Genomic DNA, 22493 nt, shown 5'->3' on the forward strand with positions numbered 1-22493 from the left:
CATTGACATGTTTCACCAGAAATGGCATTCAGATATTTATGAAAGTTCAAGATATGATACTTATCGCCAATTCCAGTCATTGCTTGAACCAGAATCCTATTTATCAAATTTACGGTACAGGAATTCTCGTAACACCCTTATTCGTTTTAGACTTGGCCTGACTGATCTAAAAATTAACACAGGGAGATTTTCATCTATTGAGAAATCGATACGATTATGCCCATTTTGTGACATTGTTGTCGAAGATGAATACCATTTCATGTTTATTTGCCCTATATACGAAAATCTAAGAGACAAGTACTTACCGCAGTGGTCTCTATCTCATTTTAATGCTAAAAGATTGTCTTCATTACTGTCTTGCAAGGATCTTATAACACAACATCAACTGGCTTTGTACATACATAATGCTTTTTTGTTACGAAGTGAATTGTTACCTTGACTTTGTATTTTATAAAATATGTTATGTAACTCCGTTGTATATGGGCCTGTGGCCTTTCATACAATAAAGAATTGAATTGAATGAATTGAACTGTGAGACTGAACTCTGCAGCAGCAATATGTGGTGACGGGGATTTTGTTCTGATGTGTAGATGTTGTTCAATAGGGTGTGTGTGGCTTGCCGACATTGTGGGCGATGCCTGTGTCATCTGTTTTATGCATTTCCTGTGTGTCAATAGAGAGGAAACGTAAATAATCAACTGTCAGAAAGCGATTGTGATAAGTGCGACAGGTTCAATGTTCACTTTGTATATTGTCGGCAGTGTTGAAGTGTACATATTTGATAAAGAACACCTAACCTCGTCTATCACAAGAATAGCTATCGCTGAAAGTGTCATGGTTGAATCCGCAATATTACAGATGTTAATCGTTTTACACGACTTGTAAATCATTTTGCTAGCTTGACTATTTGGTGCATCCTTGTCACGCTTAGCGGCTAACTTAGCGCTAGACTGTTCTATTGATACACACGGCTGCCAGTGTAAATGTCCATCTATCATATACTACAGCTGTTACAATTGTCCTTATGGTACATACTGCTACGAGTGACACCGTCTATCTATGATATAATGGATATATATTACAGGTAGTTGCCCTGGTGGAACATACGGCTTCCAGTGTGGTTACCACTGCAACTGCCTGGCCGCCGATTGTGATTTTAGAGATGGATGCGGACCCCAAACCAGCAACAGAGGGTGGTCAGGACCGACCTGCCAGAAACGTGAAGCATTACATTTTGTATTTCAGTGAACGTTTAACTCTTAATCATCGTAAGACCATCAGAGTTGTAACGCTAATTTTGATCAGCATATTTTCAAAAGTCTTACATATAAATGTACTCGATAACAACAAAAAGAATCGTTTATTTTTCTCGTATGTTCATATCGTCATCACGATTAATTCTCTCCTATGAGAAGACTTTTTGCAATTCCTGAATGGCCTTCTGATCATATCAAAATCCTTGCCTTTTTGCTTCAAGCTATCTCGCCTTGAGGCTTTTGCGGAAACAAGTACACCTTTCATATCAGATAAACGTCAGTGCAAGGTCTCACATGAAGAAAGTTACTTAAAGGCTGTAACACCACTTTCAACACTACGTCCGTTATATAACGGTGTATCAGTTTCCTGTGGGGAGAATGCCCGAAGTGATGCTTTCGTACACGGGTATGGTTCTGTTGAGCCATAAATCGTCAAGGAGAATCTGGGAGTCAAATCCCCGATCCCCGATTACTTGCAGGCCTCGGGGGCATCCTTCTACACAGGGAATTGTAGTTACAGCGCCTAACACACCTACGCTATCTGTGCACAATTTCCTCAAAACAAGCAAAGTGTAGATCAGTATATAACATGTGTCAAAGCACCTTAGACTGTCATCTGAAGGTGTGATCCTCTATTTCCGAACATTACATTTGATACATTTTCAGTTGAAACTAAGTTGCACACGGTTGTTCTTCACTCTAACATTATATGTTATGACAGACAACAAAGCACTCGGTAAACCAACAAACGTCAGTAGCATCCATCTCAGTCAGTCACCAAGTAGGGCTGTGGACGGAGTTACCAAACCGAACGACTATCACAACTGCTTTCATTCAGCCTTCAACGACGCTAGTATAACAGTTGCGTGGTGGAGAGTGGATCTGAGTGAGATGACACAAAATCATGACGTCACCATATACTTCAGGACAGACTGTGAGTTGGCTACATCCTTCTGTAAAGTCTTGTTTATTTCTCCCCATGACGTCACCATATAGTTCAGGACAGACAGTGAGTCGTTTACATCCTACAGTAAAGTCTTGTTTATTTCTCCCCGTGACGTCACCATATAGTTCAAGACAGACAGTGAGTCGTTTACATCCTACAGTAAAGACTAGTTTATTTCTCCCCATGACGTCACATAAATAATTTTATTACATCTTCAGTATAATAATAAAGTTCGATTATCAACTGCCGGTTTCATTTTATAGGGAAAGGGAGGTTACTCTAGATCTGTCTGATTCACGTGCAGTTGTCACGTGTTAATCCTTTCCGCTCACGTTGCGCTATAGACAGCAACAACAATTTTTGCTCGCTCTGCACAAGACGTATTCTCTCAAGAGTAACCGCCTTCCAGCTCGCTATGCCACGCAAAAAGGATGTTTCAAGATCCGTAGGGTCGACAGGCAGGGCGTTTGTTAAGTCTAGAGGGGCTGGAAGGAAGAGGAAAGTTGTTCAGCGAGCGGACAGCGAGGTAGCGACGTCGGCCAAGCAGACAAGGATTGCGCCCGCCAGTTTCGTCTCAACTACAGGTGAGTTATCCCCCTTAGTTGTTGATTCGTGTAGCAGGTCTGACGGCAGCATAAATATTACAAGTGGTAGGTCTAGTAATACTGATAGTAGTACAGCTACAGTTAGATTCCAACCAGTAGGCGATAGGCCTATTGAGCTTGATAGCAGCGACAGCGGTACGCTTGCTATGGCAACCGGCATTAGTCAGTCACAGGGGCTTGGCGTGCATGATTTCTCAAAGTTTATTGCTCCTCAGCCTACCGTTCTATCCCAAGATAACTTAGGTTCCAATATACCTCAAAATATCAAGGAGAAAATTTGGAAAAATGAGTATGTGGATTTAGGGATCTTAACTAAAGGGCTAAGACAGGCGACCTATGACAACAAACCAGTAGGAATCATGGGCCTCAATGCACAAGGGGGTATTGAGGTTATAAGGCGCAATTATCCCAGAATCAACACAATCGAGGAATGGACAGATGCATTCTTGATATTTGTCAGCATTTATGACCAGCAGTTTCGACTTCGCCATGCTCACAATCCTCACGAACCATGGTCTGTCATCAATAATGAACTCTGGCTTATGTTTGCAACCCCATCATCAAGTGTTAGTATCAATCCAATGAATCCATACTACGGGCAAGGTCAAGGCCAAGGCCAAGATGTTAAGCCAAACATGCGGGCAAAACGCCGGCTTCCATGCTATGACTTCAATCTGACGAAATGTAGCCGCAGTGTGTGCAGATATGCACATGTGTGTACCAGTTGCAGTAAGCCTCACCCTTCCCGCCTTTGTAAGAATATGTCAAAGTTGGCACATGTAAACTCCCCAAATGGGAAAGCAACCTAGTTTTGCCTGATAAAGGTAAATCACCTGTCAATCTGGAACATTTATCAGCTTTGTTAAAAAATTACCCCGACAGAGATACGGCTGAATACCTATAGGTTTTTTTTTGTTTTTGTTTTAGTTTGAATTATACAGGTCCAAGGGAATCATGTTATTCCCATAACTTGAAATCATGTACAGAACTACCAGAAGTAGTCAGGCAGAAATTACAGAAAGAAATTACATCAGGTAGGATGGCAGGACCATTTAGTTTCCCACCACTTCCAAAATTAAGGGTGTCGCCAATTGGGCTTGTCCCAAAGAAAGAACCAGGAGAATATCGGTTAATTCACCATTTGTCATACCCAGAGGGTACATCAGTCAATGATTATATTGATGATGAGTATGCCTCAGTTTCTGACACAAGTTTTGACGAAGCAGTGGACTTAGTCCACCAATTTGGCAAAGGGGCAATGTTAGCAAAAGCAGACATTAAAAGTGCATTTCGATTATGTCCAATCAATAAGCAAGATTTTGATCTCCTAGGTATATATTTTCAGGATAACTATTATGTAGATATGTGCCTCCCAAAGGGGTGCAAAGTAGCAAGTTTTATACACTGGGCTACTCAATGCAGGTTGAAACAAGGGGCATTACTTCACTATTTGGATGACTTTCTTTTTGGTAGCTCACCTAACCCTAATCATTGCCAAGACGCACTTGACACCTTTTTGTTGCTATGTCAGAAGTTGGGAGTTCCTATTGCTAGTGAGAAGACAGTACTTCCATGTACTTGTTTGACATTCCTTGGAATTGAAATTGATACAGTAACAATGGAGTTGAGAATACCGACAGACAAAATCAATCAATGTAAAAACTTACTTCACGGGTTGGCAGATCGTAATAAAGTGAAATTGAGGGAAATGCAGTCACTTATAGGTTTGTTAAACTTTATCTGCCGAGCAATCCCCATGGGACGCCCATTTTCAAGACGATTTATAGATTCAACAAGAAATATAAAGAGAGCATATCATCATATCAGGCTGACAAGAGGGATGAAGGAAGACATTAATACATGGCTGGAAATTTTAAGCTGTCACAATGGTATTACAGTGTTCCCAGACCAATACTGGATGTCAAGTGACACTCTACAGTTATTTACAGATAGTGCGGGTGGAGAGCATTGTGGATTTGGTTTGTACTTCAAAGGCAGGTGGGCAGCTGGATTATGGCCCAGGGAATGGAGACTCCAAGGTTACACCATGTTGTAATAAACTGCGCCCATATTCTATTCCACACAAATATTGCGTTTGTTGTTTTTACTGTTTATAGTGAAGCTTCACAAAGGACCATATGTTGCTCAAGGTTCAATATTTGTTAAGTTTAGCATATTACCTTGTCAGGATGATAAATAATTTTATTACATCTTCAGTATAATAATAAAATTCAATTATCAACTGCCGGTTTCATTTTATAGGGAAAGGGAGGTTACTCTAGATCTGTCTGATTCAGTTGGAGTTGTCACGTGTTAATCCTTTCCGCTCACGTTGCGCTATAGACAGCAACAACAATTTTTGCTCCCACCCACCCTCCCTGATTGTTGCATATTGTGTTTCAGTTGTACTTTTCAATGTGTACATGCATATGTGAAATTTATGCTTGCTGCTGCTGTTTAACATTGTGTTTCAGAACTGTCTGCTGAATGACCATCTCCGGATCAGTCTTGCACAACTTGGTTAAACCAAGTACGGTAATTAATTGAGATGGACAATAGTAGCAGTTCTAAATCCTCCTTGCTACCTGGAGGGAGGTTAGTCTTCAGGTAAACTATTCAGTTAATCTTGTCTTCGCAGCTTTCGGTGCGGTGCAATTTGTAGTGGCGGGACCCTGGGGGACATGAATATGATTCAGGTAATTGTTAGGTTAGCAATCATAAGTATAGTGCTTTCACACCTGTCTGTGCGATACCCTAGCAGGCCTAAAGGACTATTGTTATGATCTGAATTGGAGAATGGATTTGTTGATGTGATGTCCCTCACAGATAACATTCTCCAATAAGGTAGGTTGGTGGTAGCCAGCGGCTGGCTTGGTGTGGCTTTACCGGCGGCCGGCCGGAGGGGTCTGTTACTGGCGTCTGGCCAGAAGTGGTGGTTACCGGCGGCTGGCCGGGTTGTGCATATTTACCAGATTGGAGTCGGCGGCTTGTCGACTCTAGCTCAGGGGGGCTACTCATCTGTGGTGACCCCAGTGAGACAAGCCCCTCCTGTTTATGCTCTGAGCTGCTCACGTCTGATATATCGGCGCTCAGTTATTATTTTATTATTAGTCTTAAACCTCTCCCCCCAGGGTTTCGTCACAAATGTTGTAATAAACTGCGCCCATATTCTATTCCACACAAATATTGCGTTTGTTGTTTTTACTGTTTATAGTGAAGCTTCACAAAGGACCATATGTTGCTCAAGGTTCAATATTTGTTAAGTTTAGCATATTACCTTGTCAGGATGATAAAGCCAATAACCACCACTGTGCAGTTGCCGATGTGACGTAAAGCATTAACTCACTCACTCACTCCTACCGATAGCGCATTCATATCTGTCGAGTGTGTCAGGTGGACTACAGCAATGCGTGAAGTAAAAACGCAATCGACTGACCATTATGTTTACAAACAAGCGGAATGCCGCATCCCCAACTTTCAGAACCCCAATCCAACCCCATCCTCAGCCTTATGTCCGATAGGCATATTTTAGGATGTTGTCTGGTTGTTTGTTTGTTTGCTGTTTATCGCCGCACTTAGCAATATTCCAGCTATATGACGGCGGTCTGTAAATAATCGAGTCTGGACCAGGCAATCCAGTGATTGACATTATGAGCATCGATCCATTGTGATATGATGACGTGTATTAACCATAGTCACCGAGCCTGACCACCCGATCCCGTTCGTCGCTTCTTACGACAAGCATAGTCGCCTTTTACGGCCAGCTTCTTCACGGGTCAAAGATGTTGCTTTAATATACATGTTTAAGGTATAAAACATATATGAGTGATCCTGTTTTCATGGATATACATTTACTTTTTACGACATTTGTGTTAATTTTGTCATTTAACAGATAAAGTTCGTCGGAATGGTATCCAGATCTACATAGCTGAAACTGACGCCTCCCCACCTGCCGGAGACAATTGCTACAACGTGACAGGGAAGGAGGACGGGACAGACATACCTGATGTTTTGAACGTCACGTGTTCTGGTAAAGGGCGCTATCTAGTGCTGTACACAACTGTAAAAAACAGAGGTGACACAGTACCTAGTATGGATTTCTGTGAAGTGCAGGTTGACGGTAGGAATCATTTTTGATATCATATATAACTCATCCATCTCCTAGTTTTGATTTTTCATATGTTTATTTAAATATCAATATGATCTTTATTTTCAGCTGTTTTAAACGTGTTCCGGGGAAGGGACCGACCTGGTCCTGTACACCATTACTGTAATCAACGAAAGTATCCATGTTAACAATACCATTCCTGGACTTCTGTGAAGTTCGGGTAACTGTAGGAATTATATTTATCATGTAGATATTGAGGTGGTAAACATGTCCCGTGTTTTGATAGCAAGGATGTTACACGTAATCTAACGCTGTTAAATCGAATTTGTGGAACCGAGCGCATGGTAAATATAAGGAATATAATGGATGAGGTGGCAAGGGTTGAATTTGAACAAAGTACATTGTATGTCGCTGTACATTCTCAAGCACTGTTTTTACGTTAATACTATTTACTTGCACATATGAGAGGCAAGCAACGTGTATTCTAGGTTTCTGTATATGGGTTTAGGCAAACAATGGTCACCCCAAAAGAAAAATCTAATGAAACAAGTTTTGCAAGGCTCAGGTATTTTTGTTATGAAGTCACAGTGCGCAACACTTTGGCATTTTATCCAAATTTCACACGCCACATTTCAATCGCCATGTTGTCCTTAACAGTTGAATTACATTCTCCTGGTCAATTTTTATCGTGCTTCGTGAAAATGTATTGCAATACTTTGAATATTGTAGCTACAGCAAGAAGGCTTATTGTAACCTTCACGTATGCATATTATTATTTCAAAATGTCTCCAGACAATCATTCAGAAAATAGTAAACAGGTTAGTTTCCTAAATAATGCGACCGTTAAATTGGCTTTTGTAATCAGAAATGGTCAGTTAATGAATTTGTAAGGTGGTAGTTTAACAAATGCTTTGAATCTCCATATATGTATATTCATATGCAAAACAGTTTTCTGTATGTATTTGTCCAGGAACACCTCACCGCAGTAATGAGTATGCACAGCTGCAGTTGCAACAGTGTCACTACATTTTCATAAAAAACAGGGAAGCGTCACCAAAACAAATGACACACTAGATACTGTTGTTATTCCTAAATTCCACTTTATACACACGGGCATCGGTCGACAAGTAGTCTAAACTGCCGCATTTCACCCAACATATTTGCCCTAAACCAGCCAAAGAAACGTATATTACCATCGTAGTCTTAGGATTTCCCCTACATAAATTTAGTTGAAAGAGGCCTTAAACTCAAATAATTATAATTCACTTTATTTCGTTATCAATTTGACGAGTAATAACAACCAGGGAAAAGAATGGCAACAAACGCATATTTACAGACGACAGTATACCTTTCCTTCAGAATAACTTTGTGAGTAGTTTTATACAGTATTTGAATAGTAATGTACGTTTAGCACAGTTCTTGCTACACACTACTGTAACTTTATGGATACTGGTTTTACTAATTTTAATAATATGTTTCTGAAATGTGTTCACATAAGCGTGTACATGAAGTTCATTAAGTAGTTTTACATTCTATTATACAGAATAGCGAGTAATGGAAGCAAAGAAGATTAGAAAGGAACTAATTACAAACCATCATTACACAATTTTCAATTTACACATTTGTGTTGTATACTTTAATCCGTGTAGATACGAGTACATGTTTAACGTGAATGTTTTCATGGTAGGTAAAATGCATATAACCTCCCTGTTCCCTCATTAATAGTTTGCGGTCCTGGTGCTTTCGGCTCTGACTGTGCCAACTACTGCCACTGTGACGGTGAGGTGTGCGACTACGTGAGCGGCGTCTGTCCGAGTGGAGACTGTCTCCCAGGCTGGCAGCAAGACAAGTGTGACACAGGTTCCTATTTGATATTGTGGTGATATATTTCATCAAGAATCAACCTTCAGGATGTTATATTAGTCTGTATAATTAATACCCCAAACTAACAATAAAAACAATCGAGGGCCTACAGCTCATTTGTAGCTATATTAAAAACCTTCATGTTTTCAGAGTGTATCCCCGCCGATTATGGACCAAACTGTAATAAGAAATGCTCTGATAGGAACTGCAAGACCGACAACTCTAGCTGTGACCACGTGACAGGGGAGTGTGTTGGGGGTTGTTTGACAGGGTGGAAAGGAACAGACTGTACACAGAGTAAGAATATAATGCACTTACAACAAATGATACCTGGGCTTACCTGCTGGAAATGCCTCCAGGTACCTCAAACACAATTTGATGCGCCTAACCATAGGTTCAAGCATGACACTAATAAGGGTATGAATTTATTTAAATAAGTCATAGTTCCTACGTATTTGATACATGGTACAAATGTATCCATAAATACGTTCTAGAATGCTTACTTACCGATGGAGACGACTGTGCTTACCCGTGCTCTGCCAGACACTGCAGTGAGACATTTTGGTTCGGGTACACCAAGTCGTTGTGTGACCCTCAAACCATAGTGTTTAAACAGTCTGACTTAGTTTATACTTCAAAATACTAATACATTCATATAGATATACTTGATGTATATGCAAGGGCGTTAGATCTTGTCATACCACCTGTCCAGGCATTGATGTTGCGTTTAAACATTCTTAAATCCAATATCAATCAGTCAGCTTCAATACACTGCCGAACGTGTGCTTAACATACAAAAGGTTTTGGTATTCACTTTTCCAGTCAAGGAAATGACATTGTGTGTAAGCAGTGCGCATAGAGTAAGATACAGAAACCGCTATTGTCAAACATTCTATACGTTTTGAATGAAACCACTGACTAAGTGGCTTGCCATGTTTCATGTTACTAACGGACCTAAATTATGTAACATTTCTTAATAAAGTGATTAAGTGTGTGTGTGTGTGTGTGTGTGTGTGTGTGTGTGTGTGTGTGTGAGCGTGTGTGAGCGTGTTTGTGTATGTCTATAGTTAAATTATCCCCAAGGAACCTATGTTTCTACTTCAAAATGTAATCTGTGCTTTGGACACCTCCAAATAACAATAAAAGCAACAAGGGTATGGTAATTAATCATATAGTTCATTCGCTTAACTATGCTGAACTTCATGTTCCAGAATGTACCCTTGGCAAGTATGGACCAAACTGTAATCAGAAATGCTACAATAGGAACTGCGAGGACGACAACTCTAGCTGTGACCACGTGACAGGGGAATGTGTTGGGGGTTGTATTGCAGGATGGAATGGAACAGACTGTACACAGAGTAAGACCATAATGTTTTTACAACAAGTCGATACCTGGTCAAGCTTGTTTGAAAAAAGACTAGGTATCTCAACCACAAACTCATACATCTAACCAGAGGGGTTGTTAGACGTTCTCAATGCACTAGTAGGGGTACACATGTCTTCTATTATCAACTGTTCCTTCATATGTGATGCCTGGTACTAATGTATTCATAAACTTGCGTTAGAATGCTTTCATACCTACGGAGACGGCTGTGCTTTCCTCTGCTCTGCCAGACACTGCAGTGAGACATCAACATGTGATCACGTAACCGGGAAGTGTGAAAACGGCTGCAATCCCGGATGGAAAGACACTGACTGTACAACAGGTGAAACACTTATTGTTTATTTTCGTTCAACACCTTCATGTGTGCCCCTCTGGCCATGGAGTTTAACAACACGGTAGCAATGGTAACATGTTAACCTTCTGATTTGCTGTTTCCCGGTTACCTTACGGAACTCTCTCGCCATCATCGCCGAAGCCTCATAGCCCCTACTCTATTCAGCTCCGTGTGAGGTCCGATGTTATGTAAATGTTGCAACGGAACATATGATAGAACCTTTCGGTGTGCAGGAAACGTGCTTTGTGGTGTTCTCGCCGGATCAGGTAATTCATGTAAATCTGGATTATCTGGTGAACAGTTTTAAATCTGTGAAGTATCATCAGCGTGTACAAAAGTGCGAATATATGATGGAATACCTTTAAAATATATGCCTATGTTTCATTTTTTTTAAGGTGAGGATTCTTTGTATAAATCAATAGGTACATTTTCCAGTGGTTGTGATACTGTAAAAGTAATAATATCGTGATAATGACTGTATGCCAAACGTATAATTGTACATGGAATGATGTTTGGTCACTAGGGATGAGTTTAGGTGTGGTGGAGTTGTCAGTTAGTGTGAATCAGACTAGGGACACATGCTGTTTTTGGATCGAATGATGTCATGTCAGTGAGCAAGGAAGAAAGGAGTCCAATTGCAAAACAATTTGGGCACACAATGGCTACACACGAAAGGACACTATATGTCATTGGGTGTATACTTAGTGATGCTTGTATAAGCTTGAACGTGACTACCACACAATTTGTCTTGATTGTACTTCTGAAAACATATATTTAATACTCAAAACACAGAAGGTGTTTTTAAAGGTAAAAAAAAGACGTTGTTTCTTTTGTCAAATAGGCCTTATTTGTTTTGATTTTATAAGAAGGCACTTCGATTCATCAGTGTCATTGTCAGTTAGTGTCACGAGAATTGGATAACTTTCCTTTTGTATCGAGTGATATCCCTGCAGCTCCGGCTTTTAGTGTTTACATTTTGACATTTTAACTTCGGAGCTGCAATCCGATATGCTCTTTCTACCAAGACCCCCAAGCGTGTCTTACGACGGACTCTTGTTCAGACGTTTTTATATCAACGCTGCACCATTTAAGTCCTAAGTGGAGCTTGCAGTTGGTAGCCACGTGGAAGACATTTCCAAATTTGATGCACAGGTGACGAAAGTGATGTCCGATGCAACTCCCTGGTGGAGAGAGGAGAAATAAATGTTCATTGTTCAGTAGGTTCAGTTCTACATTCCCGTCGCTGTAAAACATCCTCCTCTGGTTCCTGCATAAAAGGAAGGAAAGATGGCTAAATACTGACTGAGTTAAAATTTAATTAAATTCCGCCTGTTCTGTGTCCAACTTGTACGAGCGGGAAGAATCGTCCTAAAGCGTATTATTCTCGTTTTGGGTCATTACATGATGTGAACCTGTACCAGAGGATATTAGCAGCATATTGGCACTAATTGAGGGTTTGGTAATAGTTATATAACAAGGTTAAAAGCTGTGGCAGTGCAAGTGCAGGATAATGAATGCACAACACTTTGGGAAAGGGTGTTCAGGTTTTTGTTGATAGGATTACAAAACATTCTCTATCAAATAGTCACCTTGTTGTAACTGGATCGTGCTTTTGTTCCCATGTGAATGATATCACTTCATTACTTAAGACCTGAATTGCTAACCTTCAGAATGTAAACCTGGAACCTTCGGGCCTGACTGTTCTCGTTGCGGCTACTGTGGCGTCACGTGTAATGTTGGCGATGGGCACTGTCCAGGAGAATGTCTGGACGGCTTTACCGGTGACCGATGTGATGTGGATGTCAGAGGTTCGAATCTCGTTGAATCTTTTTTGTGCTTATGCGATCCCTTATTAAATTTATCAACATAAGGACCACATACTAAAAGCAGTTTGATGTTAAACATTTATCATACTAACACAGTTTTCATGGCGCAATATATACTGAACAACAAAAGTTCCTGTGGCATTGAATAAGATTTAATGCAAAGTTATGTTTTTTAACCAATTCTGAAACAATTTCGGTTTGAAACAGATAAACGACTCCTGTAAGTGTTCAAATGGTTTATTTGGCCATACTTACTTCAGAAAATGCTTGATTTCATAAATAAACATGAACATGCCAAAATGTCGATTTACAAATCAAAAGCGTGTGTGTCCACCTCTGGTTGCGATGCAAGCAACACATCTTCGTCTCATGGAATGAGCCAGGCGTCGCACAAAGTCCTGTGCGATATCTGTTCATATCTGCTGGAGCAAGTTTCGAAGTTTCTGGAGTGTCTTTGGAACACGTGGCATCCATCGAGAAGGGCAGGGGATGACATTCACGTTGTTTTGTTGAAGAGAATCCTGAACAAGTCGAGCAATATGAGGCCGGGCGTTGTCATGTTGAAAGATAATGCCTGGGCCATGACGACGCAAAAACGGTTAAAATAACAGGGCCGATGATCTCGTCGCAGTAGCGCTGTCCATTGAGATTTCCCTCTTCCACTATCAAACGGGTCCTCTGTCTTGCTGTAATCCCACCCCATACAATAACGCTGCCGCCCCCGAACCGACCTGATTCCATGACACAATGATTAACGTAGCGTTCACCTCGACGTCGGTACACTCGCATCCGTCCATCGGTGTGGCTGAGGTGAAAACGAGACTCGTCAGTGAATAGAACTTGTCCCCAGTGCATGACCGTCCAGCGTAGGACGCTGTCTGCACCAGTGAAGACGTGCTTGAAGATGGTTTCTTGTCAAAATGGGACGTCTGGCGGGTCTTCTGGTGACAATCCCTGCACATCTGAGGCGGCGACGTTCGGTTTTATGGAGATATTCGTCGAAGGCCAGGGATGCTTCTTGCTGTCACTGTTGCTGGCTGGAATCGATTTCGTAGGTTTGTTGTTCAAATCCACTTGTCTTGTCGATTATTGGTTACGGGTGGCCTGCCACTGCGAGGATGGTCTCTGACTGCATTCGTCTGTTGCCAACGTTGCCATAAACACCAGATGGTGTTTCTGTGGACGTTTACTTGTCTTGCAACATCACTCGATCCTGCTTCAAGCAAACCAATAGCTCGCAGACGCTCATTTTCGGACAGGCGTGGCATTTTGTAATGTTGTATAATTACGTACTTTTGTTGTTTTTCTGAGTCGTTGTCAGCCCGATGCTAAACAATGCATCTGGAATCCCGTTAACGCACATGTTTTTATACCCATTCTTGGGTAGTAAAATGCACGGGGCTTGCATAAAAGTCAACTTTTGCACGGAATGTATGCTTTTCTGTAGCAGCTTCGTTTTTGTGACTTGATTCCACACATGTACTACAATATTGAAAACCAAACTTTACTTGTTTGAAAAATTCACTGAAATATTGGTGTCACAGGAACTTTTGTTGTTGCGTATATATACGTTAAGCTGACATATGGATGACGCAAAATATCTTATGTGCAGCATAACATAATGGTGCTATTAATGTGTGTCATGGCATTCAATCCAGTTTCACCTGTAACAATTGGTGTCATCGGGGGAGCAGTAGGAATGGCTGTGATGTTGTTGCTTATTGCTGGACTGACCACATGTCTGCTTCGAACTGGAAGGTAACTGCACGCATTTTATAAACCTTATACGTTCGGTATTAAAATCATTCTTTTCAGAATAATTTAAGCATGAGCGTTTTTATGGGATTGTCCGACATACTTTCCTGTTTCAGACTGACATGGCGATCATCTGCTTGCACAGATCCTAAAGACGGGAGAAATATGACTGTTACAGGAGACACTGGGGATATTCCTGCAAACGCGCATGTTTCCGGTGTTGAGGGTCAAGACTATGTTGAACTGAATGACCTCATAAAAGAGGGAGATAGGATGTCAACGTATGATGTCATTCAAAAGTAAGAATATTAAGATAATCTAATCTCAGAATCACATGTCTGTGCAATCACGAAAATGTTGAACAACATTATTGTTACACCACGTCGTATTGATTTGACGTGCAAAGAACCCAGAAATGAGGCAATAGATACCTCGTTGTCCAACAACCTTTCTTGAAACTAGGAAAAAAAGGATTCACGATCATGGACCTTATTAATGTTGCTTGGTATTTTGCTTGTATAGATGTCAAAATGGAAAATTATCAGCATCAGATTACACATTTCTCAAATACATGCATTGTATGTCCATGCCAAGATCAGTGTGATAGACAGACCTTTATCAGAACGCTCAGAACTTTTATTGGCTTCCATGTGTTCCATGCCAACGAATCCTGAAAAATAACAATAATAACTTCATTTTATTGTTTACATTATCACATGTCATAGTAGCAAAGCGTAATGTTTTCTGATTTTCATCTTCACTGTTGTGTGTTAACTTACTGGTTTGGCAGTTATCGTGAGTGAAGTAAAGCAAGAATAAGAGTACGCGGAATGGTATGGTATTGTAAGGTACTGGTGTTCAACATGGGCCACAAATGCCTGGGCTGACTTGCGATGCAAAATGTTTATAGGGAAGCAATTCTTGTTCACCTAATGTCACAGTCGTTATTTAACCTTGCTCCACTGATTGCAAAACACGAAGTAATGCATATTATTTTGTTCACCATTTTATGTTATACGTCTAATGATCATATTCTTATGTACCTTGTATTTTGACTTGATGAATTTGTATTGTTCGTTGTTTATACGTGTCCTTTTTTGTCGTTTTTATCCCACACTGTAACGCTACGTGACAATGACGTAAAGTATAACGCTAATGAAAACAGTAAGATTATATTCTGAGACGTTATGGGAAGAGACGTTAACTGGGTCGAACTTATGTTTTTCGGCAGTTATAACCATTTCAATGATACATGTTCCCTTTGTCATTTACCTTGAGACTCTCGCTAGATTATGTTTTTTTCAGTAGTCTCCTTCAGGTGTGTCATTGTAATGATTAGTATCTGTAATTTAACTGTAAATATGTACCTTGAAATCCTTGTCAGTCACCACTCTCGCGATATTCCTTAACAATATTTGTTTGATCATTAGGATAGATTGAATTACCTTGTTTTGCGTTTGTTCGAAACTATTAAAGAACGTTAGGTTTCTTAAAACTACAAACTAAACATATATTTTATTGCAAATGTATACGTATATGTCTTGTAGTTCAAACGTTTCTTTGTCGTAAGGTCCGACTTAATGGATCGGTGGTCAGGCTGGGTGGCGTGTCATCACATCTCGACGGCGTCGATTGTTGCTCATGATATCATTCACTGGTATCTGGGCCAGACACGATTATATACAGGCCTCCACCCTCATATAGCTGGAATATTGCTGAGTGCAACAAACAAACGAGAAGTGAAATATGTAATGTGTTTAAGTAAACTTATTTGTGGTCTAAATATTGAAAAAAACATGGTTATAGTTATTACTTTGTAAAAATAAAACCCGGACAATTGTGGAGTTTAATCATATTTATATATTTTTAGGTTAAACTCGTAAAAGTAAACAAGTAACCATTCACATTTGTTATAAAAAAATGTTAAAACCCGCACTCCTCGGCAGGGTGCTCTCGTTTTGCCAGTTTTTGCAAGAACCGTGCACGCGAAAATCAAATCATTGAAGAAATCAAAAATTGCGTATTGAATACATTAAGACATTTATAAGCTCTCGGGATCAGACGTACCAGTGTTTTTTAAAAGAAGAAACACCACTTGTTCTTGTAAATATGTTTTACCGTCTACTGACTATTGTTTCTCGTGTTTACTTTATCAGTGTGTCACTTTTCACCTTGTTCCGTAGGTAATGAAGCTAACATGCTTTTCTATCACTTTCTCATTGTCTTTTCTCATACCTTCACTCACATTTCCCAGTCTTTCAAATGGCTGGTACCATTGCTATATCCTGGTATATTTACATAGAAGAATGCAATAGTGTTTCACATAAAGAATTTCTTAATAAACAATAAATGTAGAAAGCGAGTTTTATTGTTATTTGCGGAATTTTAAACAAACCGAATAAGTTCATACTCAATGTGATGTGTCTAAGTGTCATTATCCACAATATAACATACAAAAGCATGAACGATAGCTATGGTGTAAAGGGTTTGACTCTCCTTTGTATGTGTTGGCTAATATTAACAAGAAACGACAACTCGGTCTATTTTGAGTGAGTGAGTGAGTATGGTTTTACCCCCGTTTTTTAGCAATATTACAGCAATAACACGGCGGGGAACACAAGAAATGGGCTTCACACAGTGTACCCATATCGGGAATCATAACCCGGATCTTCGGCGTGACGAGCGAACGCTTTAACCACTAGGCTACCCGACCGAGCCGGTCTATTTTGAGTGAATAGACAATGTAAACTCAACGCAGGAAATATGCTGAGCCCATTGAAATAGATGTACGCAGTGACTTGCAATGTTAAACATGTTATAACCAGGGACAGTGTCAATAAAGATACTTGCAATTGTATTGTCAAAATGCATGCATTATCAACTTCATTACAAGTTATGCCACGAATGACAACAAACACGAAGGTATTGCGTCAAGTTTGGAGGAGGGGGTTGAGTTGCTCAGTAATTGATCAACAATCAAGACTTAAACATTACCACATGGAACTCCATGTAATCCTTCAGAATGTCACAGTCAATGTTTTCAGTCAATATCGCGTTACCTTACCACAGGCGTCAGTGCAGGCCCTCGATTCGACGACAGGTTGAAGATGTGAGACGTCTGATCAAAAGGAATGGGATTCGACAGCATTAATCTTGGAGAACTGCCAACTAACAGATCATTGTTAAGGGGGGGAACTGGTCTTGCTCTATTTTGTCGGTCAGGGTGATCCCACACGTAGGTGATAAGTCTGATGGGGCCTTGTGTTATCTTACTATAACAGTGATTCCAGGGATTCTGTTGCAAGAACGGTAGAGAAATTAATCAAAGTAGCACCGTCCAGTTTCCTTCCAGACCCTTCAGATCTGTTTTGGCCTGTTTAATGATGTCACCTTAACATAGCTAATGACGCCGCCTTGAAAAGTATTGAATGTTGGGTTTTTCATGCAAAACAAATATTATCATCATATGGTTTTGGTTCTGTCTGGTGTAATCAAGATATTCCAAATGTAAATAAGTTTATCGTTTGTTTTAAGCAAAGATATACAAGTATAGATCAGCGAACTTGTTTAAGTAAATTAAAAACATTTTCCAAATTTACTATGTATTCACAAATTTAACCATGCAATGTATTAGAAAAATATTTAACATCAATACCAGTTAGAGTATATCAATTTGCTCTTAGTCTTTTCCTTTGTTCTAGTCATAACCTAATGCTTGAAGAAGGTAGAAAAGTTGGTCTTTCTAGAGATGAACGCTAATGTCCATTTTGTGTAGTCTGTGTAATGAAACTGAGTATCATTTCTGCATAGAATGTCAATTTTACTCAGATCAAAGAAATAGCCTTATACCTAAGTATTACCATTCACGACTTTCATTTCATATATTTTGCACTCTTATGTCTTGCCAAAATGAACATGTGATTAATAAATTAGCTAAATATATATTTCTTGCTTTTAAGAAACGACAACAGTTTTTCAAATGTATGCAATAATTCAATTGTTTCATTATGTATATCACATATGATACTGGACATTATTCTTTTGTGGTTCATTATTGATTTAAAGCTGTAAAATATATATGCTTCATCAAACAGTACAGTTAACACTGTACTAAGTGGCTAACTTTGTTGGGGGATTTTATTCGGGAAACAGTTTGCATATTGTTTTGGTGCTGAAAGGTGAACGTTGCTCGCACAAGTTTAATATGACCAATAAACCTGCAGCGACGCAGATTAAAGACTATTATCATATAGTCTGGATCTGATGAGCACAAACCAAGCATAGGAGAATTTTGGATGACAACGCACCAGCATCGATAACGGGTCATGATATGAACTAGGACAGACCTGGATCAGTTGGCCATCCCAGGTTAGAAAAACGTTGATACCAAATTCCGTGTGGTATTTTGATTCTTTAAATAGGCAATGTGCTACCATTGTCCACATTGCGAATGTAATACATATAAACTACTTCCCTGGGGTCTATATATTGAGCAGGAATGTAACCACAAAATGATCAGCCATGGGATAGAGGATGTGTTACGGTTGAACGAGTAGACTCGGTGCAAGGGTCATTTGTACAGTGTATACTAACCAGATATAAAGCCAGTAAACACTCAGACTCATTGGTGACCCATGATTGTCTATATAATATAAATGGGATATAAATCAAAATAAATCTGTGATCACTACTTGATTACATTACCCGAACACATGATGATCACAGGCTGTGTTGTTTACGAATTTATTGCCATGCCACTGCTCATTGTGCAGTTGAAGTCCACGTGAATTAAGTCCAATTTTTCTTTAAACAAGAACAGTTACAAACTCCGCTCTAGTCGATATACAAATTAACTTTATATATAACTTTATTTGATCAAATTATTCCACTGCTGATCATATATTTTCACTCCATGCAATGATCCAGAAATATGCCCGCAAAAAGAAAGGTAGATTCTACTGTTTGTTTATACATTTTTCAAAAGCTTTTGATACTTTTAAGGGGGCACGGGTGGCCCAGTCGTCTAAGGACCCGCGATTCGCTGTGCGGAGTTGCGTCCCTTGGGCACGCCAGAAACCTATGATTGTGGGTTCGAATCCCGGTTTCTTGGTTTGTCAGCACCATACCCGTGCTCGTGGGTTTCACCGAAGTGGTAAACGTCTGAGACCTGCATCACTTCGGGCTGACACGCCGCGATATAACTGGAATACTGTTTAAAGCAGCGTTAAACCCAACTCACTCACTCACCAGTTTGACCGTACACGCGTACTTGCATTTCCTTCACATAGTAGGAAGTGAATACACATTGCGATTTAGAAAGGGATCAAATATAACAACTCGAACGAAGTGATCTTGACTACCAGTCGTCGGACTTTAATTTTTTGCGTGGAAGCCTCGGTGGCTGAGTGGGTTAGATCGCTGACTTTGTGTGCTGGCGATTAGGTACCCCACTCCGGGAATGTGTGTTCGAGTCCCGGATAAGACGGAACCCCGAAAGTACTAGACTTTGTACTTAACAAAGAGAGCGTAGTCCTTAGTATTGCATTCGTTACATATTACGATGGTTTGGGGATTTTGATTAACATTGACATTATCCTTATACATGTGTTTGCTGAGCCTCAACACATCAACACAATAGTGGGTTAAAATAATGATAGTTTGCGGGAACCGTTCGACGCAACCAGAGATCCGACATATCCGAGTTAGAGGCAAATGGTTTTGACTGTGCGTGTTATGTCCTTTTTGATATAAAGGTCCAGATTTAATAAACCACTTATTTATTCATATGTACATACTTTGTCATGATGTATGTAAGCTGACAAGTCTACGGTAAATATACAACGTCAACTACAGAGAATAACTAGTGTCGTTTATCCGCCGAAACAGATTCCGTGGGTGCACAGGGGCAAAACAACACTGACAACCATTCAAATGGATCAGTCACACCAACACTTTTTTTCTAAAAAGGATAAGCATACGGGTAGCATCCGCCACACACACAATATGGATCAACATAAATTAAGTGTTTCTTTGCTGCCTTGCGCCGCACAGCAGTACTCCTGAGATGCGACAGCAACCTGTAAAGAAAACAAAATCCAGTGACACAATAGCGTATTAACAGATTGAGTTGAGTCAACAGTTCAATTGGAAGAGGCGATTCATGGGGGAGAACTCACATTTTGTGGCAGAAACATCCCGTTCAGTCTACAGTTATTGCCATATTTCAGCTTCGTAAATTTCCATAAACCTTGCACAAATTGTGTCAGAAATAATCACAACGATATTGTTAATGATATTGTGTTTTGATAGTCGGTCAATTACAAATCAATACGCGAATATTGTTTTCCACACTAGCAGCACCATTCAAGGTATTTCAAGACGGCCTGAAACGAACGATTTGGGCCACACAAAGCAGCGGCTGACATGGTAAGCATCTATCTTCGACATCTATGATACACAATCTGTCAGGTAAAACTTTGTAACCGCCGGATGCCCATTTATCGGCACTTACCAAAAAGCACCAGGTTCCTTTAAGGTACTCTCTCTCACACAAAACAACAACATTACAATACTCAGTCAGTTATCAGCGGTATTAGATACACAGATGTGTATGTACAATATGTACAGCTCTATAAAATATTGATTCACTATTCAGATTAAACTCGTAAACTCCGACATAATTAAAAATTCGACTGCATAATTTTTATATGATATTGATATACACTTGTTTCAAGTATATATATTTCAACTGATGGCCTTCCGCCCAACATGCAGTATCATAACTGTGCATAAGCACACAGTATCAGTTTACAAAATAGCAAACAATGCGGCAGATATTGCTTGTAAAGCAGGGTTTTTTCTTCTTTTAACAAACAGTGTAAAATGAACATGCACGCTTTGTATCCTTGGCATGCGGGGCTGATACATTATCCGGCCTTCTTACGCAGAAGTAGTCACCATGAAGCATTTATCCTGGTAGAGTAAGGTATATGTTGCCTGCATACCCAGCGATGGGTCACCTGTCTTTTCATGCATTGAAGTGCATGGTTATTTATATAACCTGGTTAACACACGCACGTATAAATGTAACAACTGTTTACCCTGCAACGATACTTGTGTCGTCACAAATAGTATAGCTTTGGGCATGTTAAGCCTCATTAGATAAGTTTAATGTCACAGTAAAAGCAAGTTGTCATGCAGTCCGACATCAACGAGAGTCCCATTTGTGCAATGGATGGTTTCGAACACATGTAATTAGGAACATAATCTAGATCTCCTTCCTAGTCTGTGCGACAGTGTGTCACAATGGCGGTGTTCGACAGTGCTGTGGTTTTCATTGCCAGTCTGAGCCTTGTTACAGGTAAGTATTGTCTTTAGTATACAGGTATCAGTACCAGCTTTTTCTGTAATATTGATCTGTTAGTTTTTCTAAAATGGATTAGGACATGAGGTTACTTACAAGTATACCGACACAAAACGAGTCGCGTGAGTATCACTTGTCGATAGTGAGATACTCGTAGTGTCTCACCACCCAACATTCTCGTTTAACCTGCTGACCAGGCTTGTTATTGTGTTGATGTCAGCCATGATAGAATACTTACAGTATATACACATGACAAAAGGCAGATCTGCATCAGTATATTTATAATGTCACTTCACTGAATAGATCACAGGAGTTTAGTTTTGTATAGATGGCACTTGTTCAGGAAAACGAGTGTGAAGGATGTGGCAGTGTCTCATTTCTTTGGGGAAACATAACATTTCACAAACTCACTCATGGGAAGCCTATTCGGGTATGGTTCAGACAAATATTTATATTAACTGGAAAAAAATTGGTTCTCCTGCATTTCATTATTAAAGGCGTAGTGGCATTAATTAATGACATTGTGGACATAGTGTGTTGCATATAGATTACATGACGTCCTTATATTGATTCAAGATTCTTTATTTCAGTATTGGAGGCCTCGTGGCCCAGAGTACAATGCATTTATATCTAATTGATTTGTGGATCTCACACAATTGATATACAATTATTTCATGGTATGTGACGTAACACATAATACGTAATACATAATACACACTACCCTCATGGCCTATTCTACCTGCAGTGTTTATTGTACGATAAACAACTCCCACGCGTTCATTTTTTAAGTATAATACATTAAAGAAGTATGTTCGAAAGGTTTCAGGGTTATTTAAACCATGAGTGAACAATTATATTCATAAATAAAAAAAGATCTGATAAGTAGCTTGATCGTCTTTAGAATGTGAGCTGGATAGTAAATTTGTGACGAAAGCATAATACTCGCCCTTAATATATTATCATCCAATTCAAAACCACTTCGGGGACACTTAAGACTGTCTGTGTCTCGATTAAAAAAAATGAACAAACAATAGTCCTTTTACAATCGTAACT

The 22493-nt window shown here is 39.8% G+C and overlaps 2 protein-coding genes across 8 annotated transcripts in view; both read left to right on the plus strand.

The window, feature by feature from the left end:
* The window catches only part of LOC124151046 (multiple epidermal growth factor-like domains protein 10), a 192372-nt gene that overhangs the window by 61949 nt on the left and 107930 nt on the right, over positions 1-22493 (plus strand). The window lies entirely within an intron of this gene.
* LOC124128987 (receptor-type tyrosine-protein phosphatase epsilon-like) overlaps positions 1-22493 on the plus strand; it is a 116684-nt gene that overhangs the window by 43949 nt on the left and 50242 nt on the right. Inside the window, exons 1-5 of one of the 7 annotated variants that reach the window (XM_048399919.1) lie at positions 2197-2265; positions 2466-2786; positions 3735-5414; positions 6700-6927; positions 8641-8775. In XM_048399919.1, the coding sequence (XP_048255876.1) occupies positions 6900-6927; positions 8641-8775 (163 nt within the window). In that variant the 5' untranslated portion in view covers positions 2197-2265; positions 2466-2786; positions 3735-5414; positions 6700-6899. The other 6 variants (XM_048399913.1, XM_048399916.1, XM_048399917.1 and 3 more) reach the window with 6 other exon arrangements.

Source organism: Haliotis rufescens, unplaced genomic scaffold, assembly GCF_023055435.1.
Source record: "Haliotis rufescens isolate VD_foot unplaced genomic scaffold, xgHalRufe1.0.p SCAF_2, whole genome shotgun sequence".
NCBI classification, from domain to species: Eukaryota; Metazoa; Mollusca; class Gastropoda; order Lepetellida; family Haliotidae; genus Haliotis; species Haliotis rufescens.